This window comes from Bombina bombina, chromosome 2 (genome assembly GCF_027579735.1).
Source record: "Bombina bombina isolate aBomBom1 chromosome 2, aBomBom1.pri, whole genome shotgun sequence".
Classification (NCBI taxonomy): domain Eukaryota; kingdom Metazoa; phylum Chordata; class Amphibia; order Anura; family Bombinatoridae; genus Bombina; species Bombina bombina.
This window is the reverse complement of record NC_069500.1, coordinates 110,718,126-110,733,599: the sequence shown is the minus strand read 5'-3', so window position 1 is coordinate 110,733,599 and position 15,474 is coordinate 110,718,126. Positions and strand designations below refer to the sequence as shown.

The 15,474-nt window shown below is 38.5% G+C and overlaps 1 protein-coding gene across 1 annotated transcript in view; it reads right to left on the bottom strand.

Annotated features, from left to right (window-relative positions):
• EGFLAM (EGF like, fibronectin type III and laminin G domains) overlaps positions 1-15,474 on the bottom strand; it is a 280,687-nt gene that overhangs the window by 175,095 nt on the left and 90,118 nt on the right. The window contains exon 2 of the mRNA XM_053699674.1: positions 7,484-7,593. Within this exon, the coding sequence (XP_053555649.1) occupies positions 7,484-7,593 (110 nt within the window). The remainder of the gene's footprint in view (positions 1-7,483; positions 7,594-15,474) is intronic.

Genomic DNA, 15,474 nt, shown 5'->3' with positions numbered 1-15,474 from the left:
AGTGTTTAATGTCCCTTTAACAAAAAAAATCTTACATTTATAGAATTCAAACAATTATAAAAACCCAACAATGTTTCTTTGGAGTCAGATTTCTTTTTGTGAAATTGCAGAACACTAAGATCTGAATCTGCCGAATGCCCATAACTAGAATTTTGTTTGAAATGAAACGCTCATGAAAGTTGGGTTTTTTAATCCCTTTAATGCATTCCTTTCAATATAGATAGAAGTAATTGGTTAAAATTAAATGCTCTATTACTATATTGTTCTTTTGGTATTCTTTGTTTAAGAGCATGCTTAGGTACATGCATTTTGAGTTCTATATTGGAGCAGTTTTTACGTTTGCAAACACAGGTAACCTCTAGTGCTTAAAGGGATATTTCAGCCAAAATTGGAAGCCATATGGGTGTATTTTGGTATTGAACAGAAGCAATTGTGTAATATACACTTATTAGCAAAAATGCTTCTAATAAAAGTTATAGCTGTTTTAAAACTGTATTAAGTATGCAACGTGCACCAGCATTTTAAACACAGCATTTGCTTAGAGAGCCCAGGGTTCTTGTACCATCTGGTAATGACTCAAATTATTAATTGCCGACATGATACAAGCCCCACTGATGATCTGAGCAGCTGCATCATTTAAAATGTGGGTGCAGTTACAATATCTAGCTATGCTTCACATGCACGTGCAGAGAAAAATACTAACACAGTGATAACTTTTACTAGAAGCATTTTTGCCAATGCATTTATATTGCAAATATGTTTCTATTCAAAGATGTAATAAATCTATGTGCATTTACATTTTGACTGGCATTTTCCTTTAACAATACATAGTATTGTTAAAGACACTACTGCTATATAGAATTCAGGGCATGTGAACGCTCCTGAGTCTATTTAGGTATGATCACTAAAGTATTCTAAGAGAACAAATTCAATTTGAGAATAGGCGTAAATTGTAAAGTTTAATAAAAAAAAACACAAAAAAAAAATTAAAACAAAAGCATGAAAGCTTATTTTTTACTTTAAAGAGACAGTACATTTTATAATTCAGATAGAGCATTTGATTAAAAACAAATTTCTAATTTACTTCTATTATCAAATTTGCTTTGTTGAAGAGTAAAGATAGGTAGGCTAATAGGAGCTCAGAGGCATGCACGTGTCTTTAGCAGTCTATGGCAGCAGTGTTTGCAACATTATTTATAGCAATGTTATACATAGTTGCAAACACTGCTGCTACATAACTAAAGGCACATGCACGCTCCTGAACTCACTTAGGATTACTCTTTAACAAAGAATACCAAGACAACTAAACAAAATTGATAGCAGAGGTAAACTAGAAAGTTGATTAAAATATCATGCGCTATCCAATTCATTTAAGTTTAATTTTGACTTTACTGTTCCTTTAATGCATTCCTTCCAAAATCCCTTTACTAGCTGTACTGCAAGCAATCACTGTGTACAAAATGCTACAATTTTGTTACATAGTCTGCTAGGTTATCTTTCATCATCTTTTTAGTACATTACTTCTGCAGTGCTATTGCCCTATTGATTCATTTGTCTTTCCCCATTGTCACTAATTAGATGAGAGTTAGCATCAAACTGAGATAGAACAACCCCCAGAGACCTAATCTCATCTCCAGTAGTATCTCAGGAGGATATAAACTCATTTTCTCTTACAATAAATGATTGAGGTACACATTGCACATCTTTTAAATTCCATTTAGATCAGTGGGATCTTCTAACGACTATTGAAGTTGTTGCGAAGATTTTTTTTTTTCCCGGTCTTAACTTGAATGAAATCGCATTTTATTCAAGATTTATTTCTTCATCAATAAATGTAATTGTTCAGTTTTGTAAATTTGTTGCAAATAGCAGCTGACTATAATTAATTTTTACTGCCACATCTTTCAATAAGATATTATTCTTGTCTTTTCCTTGTGTTTTTTTTTTGTTTAATTTATTTCAAAACCTCTTGTTTATTCAGATGTGTTTTTCATATTATACCCAGGAGAAAAAAAAAAATATATGTAAAAGTAGCCTCTAGTGAACCCGACCATAAAATATTCTCTTAATCAGAAATTTACAAGCTCCCTCTTGTACTGACTGATACAAAATGAACTAGAACATATTTTATTAAACCATTTAGTTGGGTTTATGTCAGTATGTAGTTTTATCATCTAATGATTTAATGTGTATTATTGCACTCGTCCGGATTTGCTATAAAGTAAGGAGACAGCTGATAGCAGAGATTTCTAGTAAACCTTCTCTTTTAGTGAATTCAGAGTTCACTGTGTATATAGAGTCATAAATTAAGTTATATATCTGATCTATAACAATTTTTAAGAAATATCTTTAAAAGGGACAGTCTAGTCAAAATTAAATTTTCATGAATCAGATAGGGCATACAGTTTTAAACAACTTTTCAATTTACTTTTATCATCAAATTTGCTTTGCTCTCTTGGTATTCTTTGGTGAAAGCTAAACCTAGGTATGCTCATAAACTGATTTCTAATTCGTTGAAGGCCGACTCTTAGTGCACGTTTACAGTTTTCACAGCTAGACCAGTGTTAGTCCATGTGTGCCATATAGATAACATTGTGCACACTCCCATGGGGTTATTTATGATTTAGCACTGATTGGCAAAATCACAGAGGTAAAAAGTGTATTAATATAACTGTGTTAGTTATGCAAAACTGGGGAATGGGCAAAAGGGAGTATCTATCTTTTTAAGCAATATATAGACAGACCAAGGCCGGATTGGCCTACCAGGATACCAGGAGATTTCCTGGTGGGCTGCAACAGCGGGGGCTGGAAAGCTACAATTTAGAGGGGAGATTAATGGATGCAATTGGGTTGTAGGGTGCTGATATATCAACAACTTTGCACTTTTATTAAATACAAAGTAATTTAAATTTTGAAAAAAAATATTGGAGGGCATGTGCATTCTACTGACTAAAGACAAAATATATTTTATATATATATATATATATATATATATATATATATATATATATATATATATATATATATATATATATATATATATATATATATATATATATATATATACACACACATACATATACCTGTATGTATGTATGTATGTATATCTTTAGTTACTGTTTAGCATGTTACCATTATTTAGTGTTCAATTATGAGACTACCATATATTCTTATTAGATTACTGTGACTTTCCCTACTAAGGACCTGAGAGAGAACTAATAATGATGAGAGAACTTGAAAGGGAACTGCAATTACATAACTTTCAAGCAAATATGATTGAAGGAGTAACTTTTCCATCTAAGGACCTAAAAGAGAACTGATAATGATGAGAGAATTTGAAAGGGAGCTGTAATTACATCCTAATTTTTAAGCAAATATGATTGGAGGAGTGATAGAAGGAGCGTGTCTGGAGAATGAACAACATGTGATTTGTTAAAGGGACATAAAAACCCAAAAAAAATCTTTCATGATTCAGGACATGCAATTTTAAACAACTTTCCAATTTACTTCTATCAAATGTTCTTCATTTTCTTGGAATCCTTTGTTAAAAAGCAGGAAGTTAAGCACAGGAGTGTGCATGTGTCTACAGCACTATCTGGCAGCAGATTTGCAATAATGTTATACATTAGCAAGAACACTAGATTGCAGCACTATTTCCTATCATGTCGTGCATGCTACCTATCTATATATTTCTTCAACAAAGAGTAAATTGGAGACTTTTTTAAAATTGTATTCTCTATCTGAGAGAAGAAAGAAAAATGTTGGGTTTCAGGTCTCTAAGTTTGCACTACATGAGAGAGGACTCAAAGGAGTGATTTATGATAGTTTAACTTTATTCAAATGGTATATTTTATTGTATCATATTTTATAAAAAAATTACCCTGTTGCTTGATTGAATAAATTGGATTTGTAAATTATTTGCTAATAGAGATTATAGAGCTAAAATGGATTATAACAAGGACAGAGACATAGACAAAATCGTACATAATCTCTATTGGCAATAATTAGTATAGATTCCTAAGCTCACACCTGAGGCGGGTGATTGGGAGGAGGAGTTACATAAGTATACTCGGTATATAAAGCATGCAACGAGAATGGGGTTATACAGTTCCTTTATTGAAATTTCAACAGCTTTCGATAAAGGTGGTTTATCCACTGAAACACAGTGAGCTTTTGAATTGCTTTTATTAAAGTTGTCTGAAGATATATTTGTCAACAGACTTCCATAAAATAAGTTTGGAATCTACATCAGCTCCCTAGTGAGTACATTCCTTTCGTGGAGATTGGATGAAAAACGTTATTGCACTATCGTTTGTGCTCCATTCCAGAGGTTCATTTGGAAAAGAGTGCTGAAGTCACCTACCTGCAAAGGCTGACACCATCATTCATTACCTGCTTGATATATGCAGTTGGAGAGACCAGGGCTGGTAGCAACCCGAAGGGAAGTTAACCTCTTTAGGACATATGACGGAATTATTCCGTCATAAAACAATTGAGCAAACTGAAAGCTGTGTCCTTAAAGGGTTAAATACTTCCCATTTCTTATATTGTTGATAATATTTACATTTAAACTATAACCCTGAACCTTTCCTTTGTGTAGCAAAAACAGCCCCCACTGGATCACATGACCGTTTACGACATCTCATTTTGATCTAGAGATGGAATTCCTATAGGCCACATTCTTTATCTTAGAGCCACCAAAAGCAAACTTTGAGCTCCATGCACAGCAGAGTTTTATTTTGATAAAAGAGGGATAGAAACAAAAAAAGTCCCCCAAAAAATAACATCACCTGCTTCTTGGTCTAGTGATTGGCTCAACTTTATCTGGCTCAGGGTGTAGGATTCCCCCTACCACTTTTCAGGTTTAATGGTAAGCCTTGTTTTTGTAATATGGTCCAGAACCATACCCAAATGAATCAAGTGTTGCTCCCAGGCTTTACTGAATACTGCAATGTCGTCAAGATATGATATTGCAAATGCCCCTTAACCTTCCAGCAACTGATTAACTGGAAGGTGGCCGAAGCATTTTTCATCCCAAAAGGGCATTACGCAGAACTTATATGGCCCAAAGGCCTCATGAGTCATGGGGATTTGCCAGTATCCCCTGCTCAAATACATAAGTTAAACATTGAGCACCTGCTAGCTGGTCAAGTAGCTCATCTATCTTGGTCATGGGATAGGCATCAAAGGTAGTAACCATATTCACTAACCTGTAATCTACACAGAAGCAGGTCAACTTATGTTTTTGGGCACTAGAACAGGAGAGGCCAAAAACGTTTAGGGAGCTTAATTACCCCAAGGTATAACATGTCTTCTATTTCCTGCCTTATATGTGGTTTCAACTCAATGGACACCTGATATGCTACCTGCATTAACGGGAACTGAGCATGTTGGCTTCCTAGGGAAGTTCGCCTCTGCATTCTTGTGAAGATACCTTCACAGGGGCCAAGCAACTGTTAGAGCAGGCTCTGCTGCTCTGTGGACAGCTGCAAATTGATCTCTGCACTCTGGACTGATCCCTTTAGTTTAGCTTCAGTCACAAGGTCTACTAGGGGATCGCTAGCCAATCCTTCCTTTGGTAAGTTACACGCACTCAGGACCAAAAGTCTCTTGGTCATGATATGCCTTCAGCAAATTTGTGTGGTACTGTCTCTGCCTCCTCCCCGTCTCATCTAGGGCTACTACAACTATAGTTGTAGGAGCCAACCATTTTAGAATAGGTTAAATGCCCTTCCATGTAACCTGCAGTTTGTTCTACTTGGTTGGAGTCAGAACCATAACCTTCTGCCACACTTCGTAAGCCCAGTCCCTGGAATTACGGTCATACCACTTCTTTTGTGTTAAGTTCTAATATTGCGACCACACTGTACCAAACATGTTTTATATTAACGTTTGATACATTTCTAATATTGTGATAGCACTATAACAAAGTAAGTTTGATTCTTACATACAGGATTCAGAGTTCCCAACCGTACTTCATGTGTAACATAGTTGGGAGCTCTACCCATTGTCCATTTTCCCAGGGCATACTGTTTTAAACTATCACCTTATAAAACCAAATATTTTCAACAGGACCAATACATACAATCAATAGGTTTGAAGAGACATGAAATCCAATTTGTTTCTTTAATGGTTCAGATAGAACATGCAATTTTATAGAACTTTTCAATTTATTTCTGTTTTCTAATTTGTTTCATTCTCTGTGTATCCTTTGTTGAAAAGTATGCCTAGGTATGCTCAAACGCTGCCGATTGGTGGCTGCACATATATGCCTCTTGTCATTGGCTTTTGGCTAGCTTCCAGCATTACTACTCATTTAACAAAGGATACCAAGAGAATGAAGCAAATTAGATCATAGAAGTACAGGTGGCCCTCATTTGCGCCAGTTCAATTTGCGCCGTTTCAGAATAACGCCTTTTATTTTCAGTCATGTGACTGCTATTGAAAAGCACTGAGAAGCAGCACATTGATTAAAATAAGGGCAGGCCAGTAGGTGGAGCTGTCCGATTGTGTTGCAGCAAACATATGCAAGTCAAGCAGGCTTAAATTAATCAGTATAACCAGACCTGAGCTATCGAACAGCTTTCAAAGCAACAAGATCTAGCAGCCGTGAGGGAAACTTCCCTTTCTTCTTCTTTCCCAGCTGCTTGAGGTGAGGGTGCCTATAAATCAGTCCAGACTGAAATGCATAAAATAGCTGCAGACCCGATATTAGCTAAAAGTGTATGCAACTGTTTCAATGCAGAGACCTTTTTGCAGAAAAATGCATGTAAAAAAAATGTGTTTGTTCATTAAACTTAGTTTGATGATGAATTCTGTGTTATGTCATTATTTGATACTGTTTATAATGCTGTTTAGCATTTATAGTCTTCATTTCAAAGCTTTAAAAATAATGTATTATAGGTTACTTATGTCAATTTTGAGAGGGGCCTGGAACCTAACTCCCTCACTTTCAATTGACTTACATTATAAACTGGGTTTCAATTTACAGCAGTTTCAATTTACAAACATTCCTTCTGGAACCTAACTCAGGCATAAATTGAGGGCTACCTGTACAATAGAAAGGTGTTTAAAATTGTATGATCTATCTAAATCATGAAAGAAATGTTAGGTTTCATGTCACTTTAATTATCTTAACACAGTAAAGCATATCACAGCTATTTTTCCAAGCTATTTATGCTAAGGCATTTTTTAATCATTTTGTTTTTAAACCTAGACTATCAGCATCAAAAGAATAGGAACATTAACAACACTCTGCTGTTTGTGAACATGTGTCATTCCTAACACAAATCTGGATTAATAACATGGCAGAACCAGTGCCAAAGGAAACCATTCACTCGACCACTCAAATGTCACAATACAGACATTTCCCTAGGTTCTTTCTTTAACCTACAATGAAAATTAAATAAAAGAAAAAAAAGATTCATTATTTCTTTGATTCGTCTACTGTATGTAGACTACAACAATTATTTATTGGGCTTACCGTGTACCCAGTGATGATACTCGCGTGCTGCCTTAGCATACTCCATTGTACACTGAACGCTGTACAGTTTACGGCTCTAAGATTGACATCTAACGGAGGGCCCAGTCGATCTGAAAAGAAAATATTCACTGTTAGAGATCTTAAATTCACTGTAAAAACTTATATTATGCTTACCTGATAACTTTCTTTTCTTCAGATGGAAAGAGTCCACAGCTGCATTCATTACTTTTGGGAAATAAGAACCTAGCCACCGGGAGGAGGCAAAGACACCCCTGCCAAAGGCTTAAATACTCCTCCCACTTCCATCATCCCCCAGTCAGTCTGCCGAGGAATGAGGAACAAGGAACAAGGAACAGTAGAAGAATACCAGGGTGAAAAGGTGCCAGAAGAATAAAAAAAAATAAGAGTCACCCCACAGAAAAAATACGGGTGGGGAGCTGTGGACTCGTTCCATCTGAAGAAAATTATCAGGTAAGCATAATTTAAGTTTTTCTTCATAAATGGATAGAGTCCACAGATGCATTCATTACTTTTGGGAAAACAATACCCAAGCTATAGAGGACACTGAATGCAAATAACGGGAGTGCTCAAGAGGCGGCCCAGTCCGAGGGTGCCAAGCCTGAAAACCCCTTCCCAACAACATCCCGCTTCATCAGAAGCCGAGAACTACTTTGAAAAAGGAAAAGGCCCCAGGACCCTGACCGCAGATAGTCCACAGCCTTGCTAGAGACCGCAGGAACTTGACTCTACTGAGTCAACAGCATCCAAAAGACACCGTCCCTCGCAGTCAGTCTCCAAACACACCCCTTACTAAGGAAAGGGAACAAACTACTGTAATCTTCCACAAAGAAGAAAAGGCACAGAGAAAACATGATTGCATTTGTAAAGAGTGGCTAATCCCCCTTAAGGGACTCAAGGCTGCTAACAGAGACCCAACCAGTCTCATAGAAACAAGGGGAGGCAATGCCCAGACCCCAGAAATACAGAAACCACGGGATAAGGCCAGAAGTCTGAAACAGAGAGAGGACCTTCTCCTAACACAGTGCAACCGCACTCTAGAAAGCAACTGAAGACGAAGGTCCCCAAGTCGCAAAAAGGCATCTCAGAATACCGAAATATTCAGAACGAAACCTCATGCAGCAAGCTAAGACAGGTTTGACTAACAACACCTGAAGCAAAAACACTGCACGCTGCAGTCATCTAAAAATGACTCTGAAACTTAAATATGTGCAGGGCAAGTAGAAAGCAGCTGAAGAGAGGATCCTTCAGATTGCCAAGTATACACTAACCAGCGGATAACGTCGCAGGTTATCTAAGAGCTGCCAGTACTTCCCACAAATCTTGAATGTGGAAAAAGGAGAAACCTCAAAAAGGCTTACTGTACCTCGAATGCTCTGAGGACAAAATAGCAGAGCAACAGATCTCAGATCCTGCTCCAACACCAGACCAGCCCAAGCAACAGACATGTCTGAGACAGGGGGGCAGAAAGACCCCAACCACAAGCCCCCAGGGAATAGAAAGAAAAAAGGGGGGACTCACCCACCCCAACAGAGCTCGGGTGCCAACCCAATCCGCTCCTCCAAAATAAGGCACTCCCAAGGAGAACCCCCTAGGACCTGGAACAGAGAAAAGTGCAATAGATCCGTAGGAAGACCTGTCACAACTCTCTTAGACAGTCTCTACGTAGAGAGATCAATGTCCAACAGGTGGAACAAAGCCCACAGAGCAGCAGATGCTGCCCCTTACAGAAATAAGCCACCTGATCCAACCTCCTACACACAGGGCAGGACAAGACCCTCCAGAGAGAGGAAACCCTAACTCATAAGGAAGATGAACTATCCCCTCCAAAAGGGAAGGGCACAGATAGGAACAGCGTACATGTCCACAAAACATGAAGCCATAGTATGATCAAAACACGGACCAAATGAAAAATCATCCAGACCCCACTGCTGACCCAACAGAGAAAAAGCTCCCCATAGAGGAGCACACTCTGTCCGAAGGATAAGTCAGGCCATAAAATGTATAACCAGTACCCGAAGGTGGATGTGAACTCTGGCCTACCTGCTTGCAAGCCCAATGAGCTAGCCCCTATGTTGCAACATAGGGTCCCTGAAAAAAACTGGGTCATCCTGAACCAGTCCTCATAAGTCTCCAGACATCCAAGAAGGATCCAAGACAAGAACTCCGGACCCGGGACCCAGAATCGTCCTAGAACGAATGACACCCCCAGGGAACACAAAATACCCCATCTGAAGCAATCAGACCTCACAGGGGATGAGAACCGGGAAACCAGGAGAACAGGTACAGGACTCACTCGTAATTCCCAGCTCAAAAGGGAAGAGAACACCGTTAGCCGGAGGTCAACACCCCCCCAGCAAGGTATTATGCCGCAACAAAGTCACGCAATTTCTATAGAGCCCAAAGGCCCCAAGGGCAGCACTAAGGGAAATGAAAACAAGAATAGAGTCACCCGAAAGAGAGCAGAAAGAAAGGCTAGTCTCCACTATCCTTTCAGATTAACGTTCCAGACGACCATGCAAAGCATCCAGAATCCAGGCAGAAAAACATCCCCTAAGCAAAAAGCTTTGAAAGAGAGAGACAACACCTAACGCCCCTGATATGGAGACAACTAACTCCCGAAGGAAGACAGAGCCTCATGGCCTTCACTTCCTAATTAAGCGGCCAAAGCCGCAAAAAACCCCCAAAGAATCCAGAAATTCTCGACCTAAAGGAAGAGAACCTATAAAAGGAACAAGTCCTAAAAGGACACTTCCAAAGAGACCATGAAAGGCAAAAACTAAGAACGGTGGTATGAAGGCCCTAAATCCTCCAAGCCTCCAACCCACAACGGGAAGGAACACTCTAGTTCCCAGAAAAAACATAATTTATGTAAGAACTTACCTGATAAATTCATTTCTTTCATATTAGCAAGAGTCCATGAGCTAGTGACGTATGGGATATACATTCTTACCAGGAGGGGCAAAGTTTCCCAAACCTCAAAATGCCTATAAATACACCCCTCACCACACCCACAATTCAGTTTAACGAATAGCCAAGAAGTGGGGTGATAAAAAAGTGCGAAAGCATATAAAATAAGGAATTGGAATAATTGTGCTTTATACAAAAATCATAACCACCACAAAAAAGGGTGGGCCTCATGGACTCTTGCTAATATGAAAGAAATGAATTTATCAGGTAAGTTCTTACATAAATTATGTTTTCTTTCATGTAATTAGCAAGAGTCCATGAGCTAGTGACGTATGGGATAATGATTACCCAAGATGTGGATCTTTCCACGCAAGAGTCACTAGAGAGGGAGGGATAAAATAAAGACAGCCAATTCCTGCTGAAAATAATCCACACCCAAAATAAAGTTTAATGAAAAACATAAGCAGAAGATTCAAACTGAAACCGCTGCCTGAAGTACTTTTCTACCAAAAACTGCTTCAGAAGAAGAAAATACATCAAAATGGTAGAATTTAGTAAAAGTATGCAAAGAGGACCAAGTTGCTGCTTTGCAAATCTGATCAATCGAAGCTTCATTCCTAAACGCCCAGGAAGTAGAAACTGACCTAGTAGAATGAGCTGTAATCCTTTGAGGCGGAGTTTTACCCGACTCAACATAGGCAAGATGAATTAAAGATTTCAACCAAGATGCCAAAGAAATGGCAGAAGCTTTCTGGCCTTTTCTAGAACCGGAAAAGATAACAAATAAACTAGAAGTCTTTCGGAAAGACTTAGTAGCTTCAACATAATATTTCAAAGCTCTAACAACATCCAAAGAATGTAACGATTTCTCCTTAGAATTCTTAGGATTAGGACATAATGAAGGAACCACAATTTCTCTACTAATGTTGTTGGAATTCACAACTTTAGGTAAAAATTCAAAAGAAGTTCGCAACACTGCCTTATCCTGATGAAAAATCAGAAAAGGAGACTCACAAGAAAGAGCAGATAATTCAGAAACTCTTCTGGCAGAAGAGATTGCCAAAAGGAACAAAACTTTCCAAGAAAGTAATTTAATGTCCAATGAATGCATAGGTTCAAACGGAGGAGCTTGAAGAGCCCCTAGAACCAAATTCAAACTCCAAGGAGGAGAAATTGACTTAATGACAGGTTTTATACGAACCAAAGCTTGTACAAAACAATGAATATCAGGAAGATTAGCAATCTTTCTGTGAAAAAGAACAGAAAGAGCAGAGATTTGTCCTTTCAAGGAACTTGCGGACAAACCTTTATCTAAACCATCCTGAAGAAACTGTAAAATTCTTGGAATTCTAAAAGAATGCCAAGAAAAATGATGAGAAAGACACCAAGAAATATAAGTCTTCCAGACTCTATAATATATCTCTCTGGATACAGATTTACGAGCCTGTAACATAGTATTAATCACAGAGTCAGAGAAACCTCTTTGACTAAGAATCAAGCGTTCAATCTCCATACCTTTAAATTTAAGGATTTGAGATCCTGATGGAAAAAAGGACCTTGCGACAGAAGGTCTGGTCGTAGCGGAAGAGTCCACGGATGGCAAGAGGCCATCCGGACAAGATCCGCATACCAAAACCTGTGAGGCCATGCCGGAGCTACCAGCAGAACAAACTAGCATTCCTTCAGAATCTTGGAGATTACTCTTGGAAGAAGAACTAGAGGCGGAAAGATATAGGCAGGATGATACTTCCAAGGAAGTGACAATGCATCCACTGCTTCCGCTTGAGGATCCCTGGATTTGGACAGATACCTGGGAAGTTTCTTGTTTAGATGAGAGGCCATCAGATCTATTTCTGGAAGTCCCCACATTTGAACAATCTGAAGAAATACCTCTGGGTGAAGAGATCATTCGCCCGGATGTAACGTTTGGCGACTGAGATAATCCGCTTCCCAATTGTCTATACCTGGGATATGAACCGCAGAGATTAGACAGGAGCTGGATTCCGCCCAAACCAGAATTCGAGATACTTCTTTCATAGCCAGAGGACTGTGAGTCCCTCCTTGATGATTGATGTATGCCACAGTTGTGACATTGTCTGTCTGAAAACAAATGAACGATTCTCTCTTCAGAAGAGGCCAAGACTGAAGAGCTCTGAAAATTGCACGGAGTTCCAAAATATTGATCGGTAATCTCACCTCCTGAGATTCCCAAACTCCTTGTGCCGTCAGAGATCCCCACACAGCTACCCAACCTGTGAGACTTGCATCTGTTGAAATTACAGTCCAGGTCGGAAGCACAAAAGAAGCCCCCTGAATTAAACGATGGTGGTGATCTGTCCACCACATTAGAGAGTGTCGTACAATCGGTTTTAAAGATATTAATTGAGATATCTTTGTGTAATCCCTGCACCATTGATTCAGCATACAGAGCTGAAGAGGTCGCATGTGAAAACGAGCAAAGGGGATCGCGTCCGATGCAGCAGTCATAAGACCTAGAATTTCCATGCATAAGGCTACTGAAGGGAAGGATTGTGACTGAAGGTTTCGACAAGCTGAAATCAATTTTAGACGTCTCTTGTCTGTTAAAGACAGAGTCATGGACACTGAATCTATCTGGAAACCCAGAAAAGTTACCCTTGTCTGAGGAATCAATGAACTTTTTGGTAAATTGATCCTCCAACCATGATCTTGAAGAAACAACACAAGTCGATTCGTATGAGATTCTGCTAAATGTAAAGACTGAGCAAGTACCAAGATATCGTCCAAATAAGGAAATACCACAATACCCTGTTCTCTGATTACAGACAGAAGGGCACCGAGAACTTTTGTAAAAATTCTTGGAGCTGTAGCTAGGCCAAACGGCAGAGCCACAAACTGGTAATGCTTGTCCAGAAAAAAGAGAATCTCAGGAACTGATAATGATCTGGATGAATCGGAATATGCAGATAAGCATCCTGTAAATCTATTGTGGACATATAATGCCCTTGCTGAACAAAAGGCAAGATAGTCCTTACAGTTACCATTTTGAACGTTGGTATCCTTACATAACGATTCAATATTTTTAGATCCAGAACTGGTCTGAAGGAATTCTCCTTCTTTGGTACAATGAAGAGATTTGAATAAAACCCCATCCCCTGTTCCAGAACTGGAACTGGCATAATTACTCCAGCCAACTCTAGATCTGAAACACAATTCAGAAATGCTTGAGCTTTCACTGGATTTACTGGGACACGGGAAAGAAAAAATCTCTTTGCAGGAGGTCTCATCTTGAAACCAATTCTGTACCCTTCTGAAACAATGTTCTGAATCCAAAGATTGTGAACAGAATTGATCCAAATTTCTTTGAAAAAACGTAACCTGCCCCCTACCAGCTGAGCTGGAATGAGGGCCGCACCTTCATGTTGACTTAGAAGCAGGCTTTGCCTTTCTAGAAGGCTTGGATTTATTCCAGACTGGAGATGGTTTCCAAACTGAAACTGCTCCTGAGGATGAAGGATCAGGCTTTTGTTCTTTGTTGAAACGAAAGGAACGAAAACGATTATTAGCCCTGTTTTTACCCTTAGATTTTTTATCCTGTGGTAAAAAAGTTCCTTTCCCACCAGTAACAGTTGAGATAATGGAATCCAACTGAGAACCAAATAATTTGTTACCCTGGAAAGAAATGGAAAGTAGAGTTGATTTAGAAGCCATATCAGCATTCCAAGTTTTAAGCCAAAAGCTCTTCTAGCTAAAATAGCTAGAGACATAAACCTGACATCAACTCTGATAATATCAAAAATGGCATCACAGATAAAATTATTAGCATGCTGAAGAAGAATAATAATATTATGAGAATCATGATCTGTTACTTGTTGCGCTAAAGTCTCCAACCAAAAAGTTGAAGCTGCAGCAACATCAGCCAAAGATATAGCAGGTCTAAGAAGATTACCTGAACACAGATAAGCTTTTCCTAGAAAGGATTCAATTTTCCTATCTAAAGGATCTTTAAACGAAGTACCATCTGACGTAGGAATAGTAGTACGTTTAGCAAGGGTAGAAATAGCCCCATCAACTTTAGGGATTTTGTCCCAAAATTCTAATCTGTCAGACGGCACAGGATATAATTGCTTAAAACGTTTAGAAGGAGTAAATGAATTACCCAATTTATCCCATTCTCTGGAAATTACTTCAGAAATAGCATTAGGAACAGGAAAAACTTCTGGAATAACCACAGGAGATTTAAACACCTTATCTAAACGTTTGGAATTAGTATCAAGAGGACCAGAATCCTCTATTTCTAAAGCAATTAGTACTTCCTTAAGTAAAGAACGAATAAATTCCATTTTAAATAAATATGAAGATTTATCAGCATCAATCTCTGAGACAGAATCCTCTGAACCAGAAGAGTCATCAGAATCAGAATGATGATGTTCATTTAAAAATTCATCTGTAGAGAGAGAAGTTTTAAAAGATTTTTTATGTTTACTAGAAGGAGAAATAACAGACATAGCCTTCTTGATGGATTCAGAAACAAAATCTCTTATGTTATCAGGAACATTCTGCACCTTAGATGTTGAGGGAACTGCAACAGGCAATGGTACATTACTAAAGGAAATATTATCTGCTTTAACAAGTTTGTCATGACAATTAATACAAACAACAGCCGGAGGAATAGCTACCAAAAGTTTACAGCAGATACACTTAGCTTTGGTAGTTCCAGCACTAGACAGCGATTTTCCTGAAGTATCTTCTGACTCAGATGCAACGTGAGACATCTTGCAATATGTAAGAGAAAAAACAACATATAAAGCAAAATTGATCAAATTCCTTAAATGACAGTTTCAGGAATGGGAAAAAATGCCAATAAACAAGCTTCTAGTAACCAGAAGCAAAGAAAAAATCAGACTGAAATAATGTGGAGACAAAAGCGACGCCCATATTTTTTGGCGCCAAATAATACGCCCACATTGTTTGGTGCCTAAATGCTTTTTGGCGCCAAAAATGATGCCACATCCGGAACGCCGACATTTTTGGCGCAAAAGGACGTCAAAAAATTACGCAACTTCCGGCGACACGTATGACGC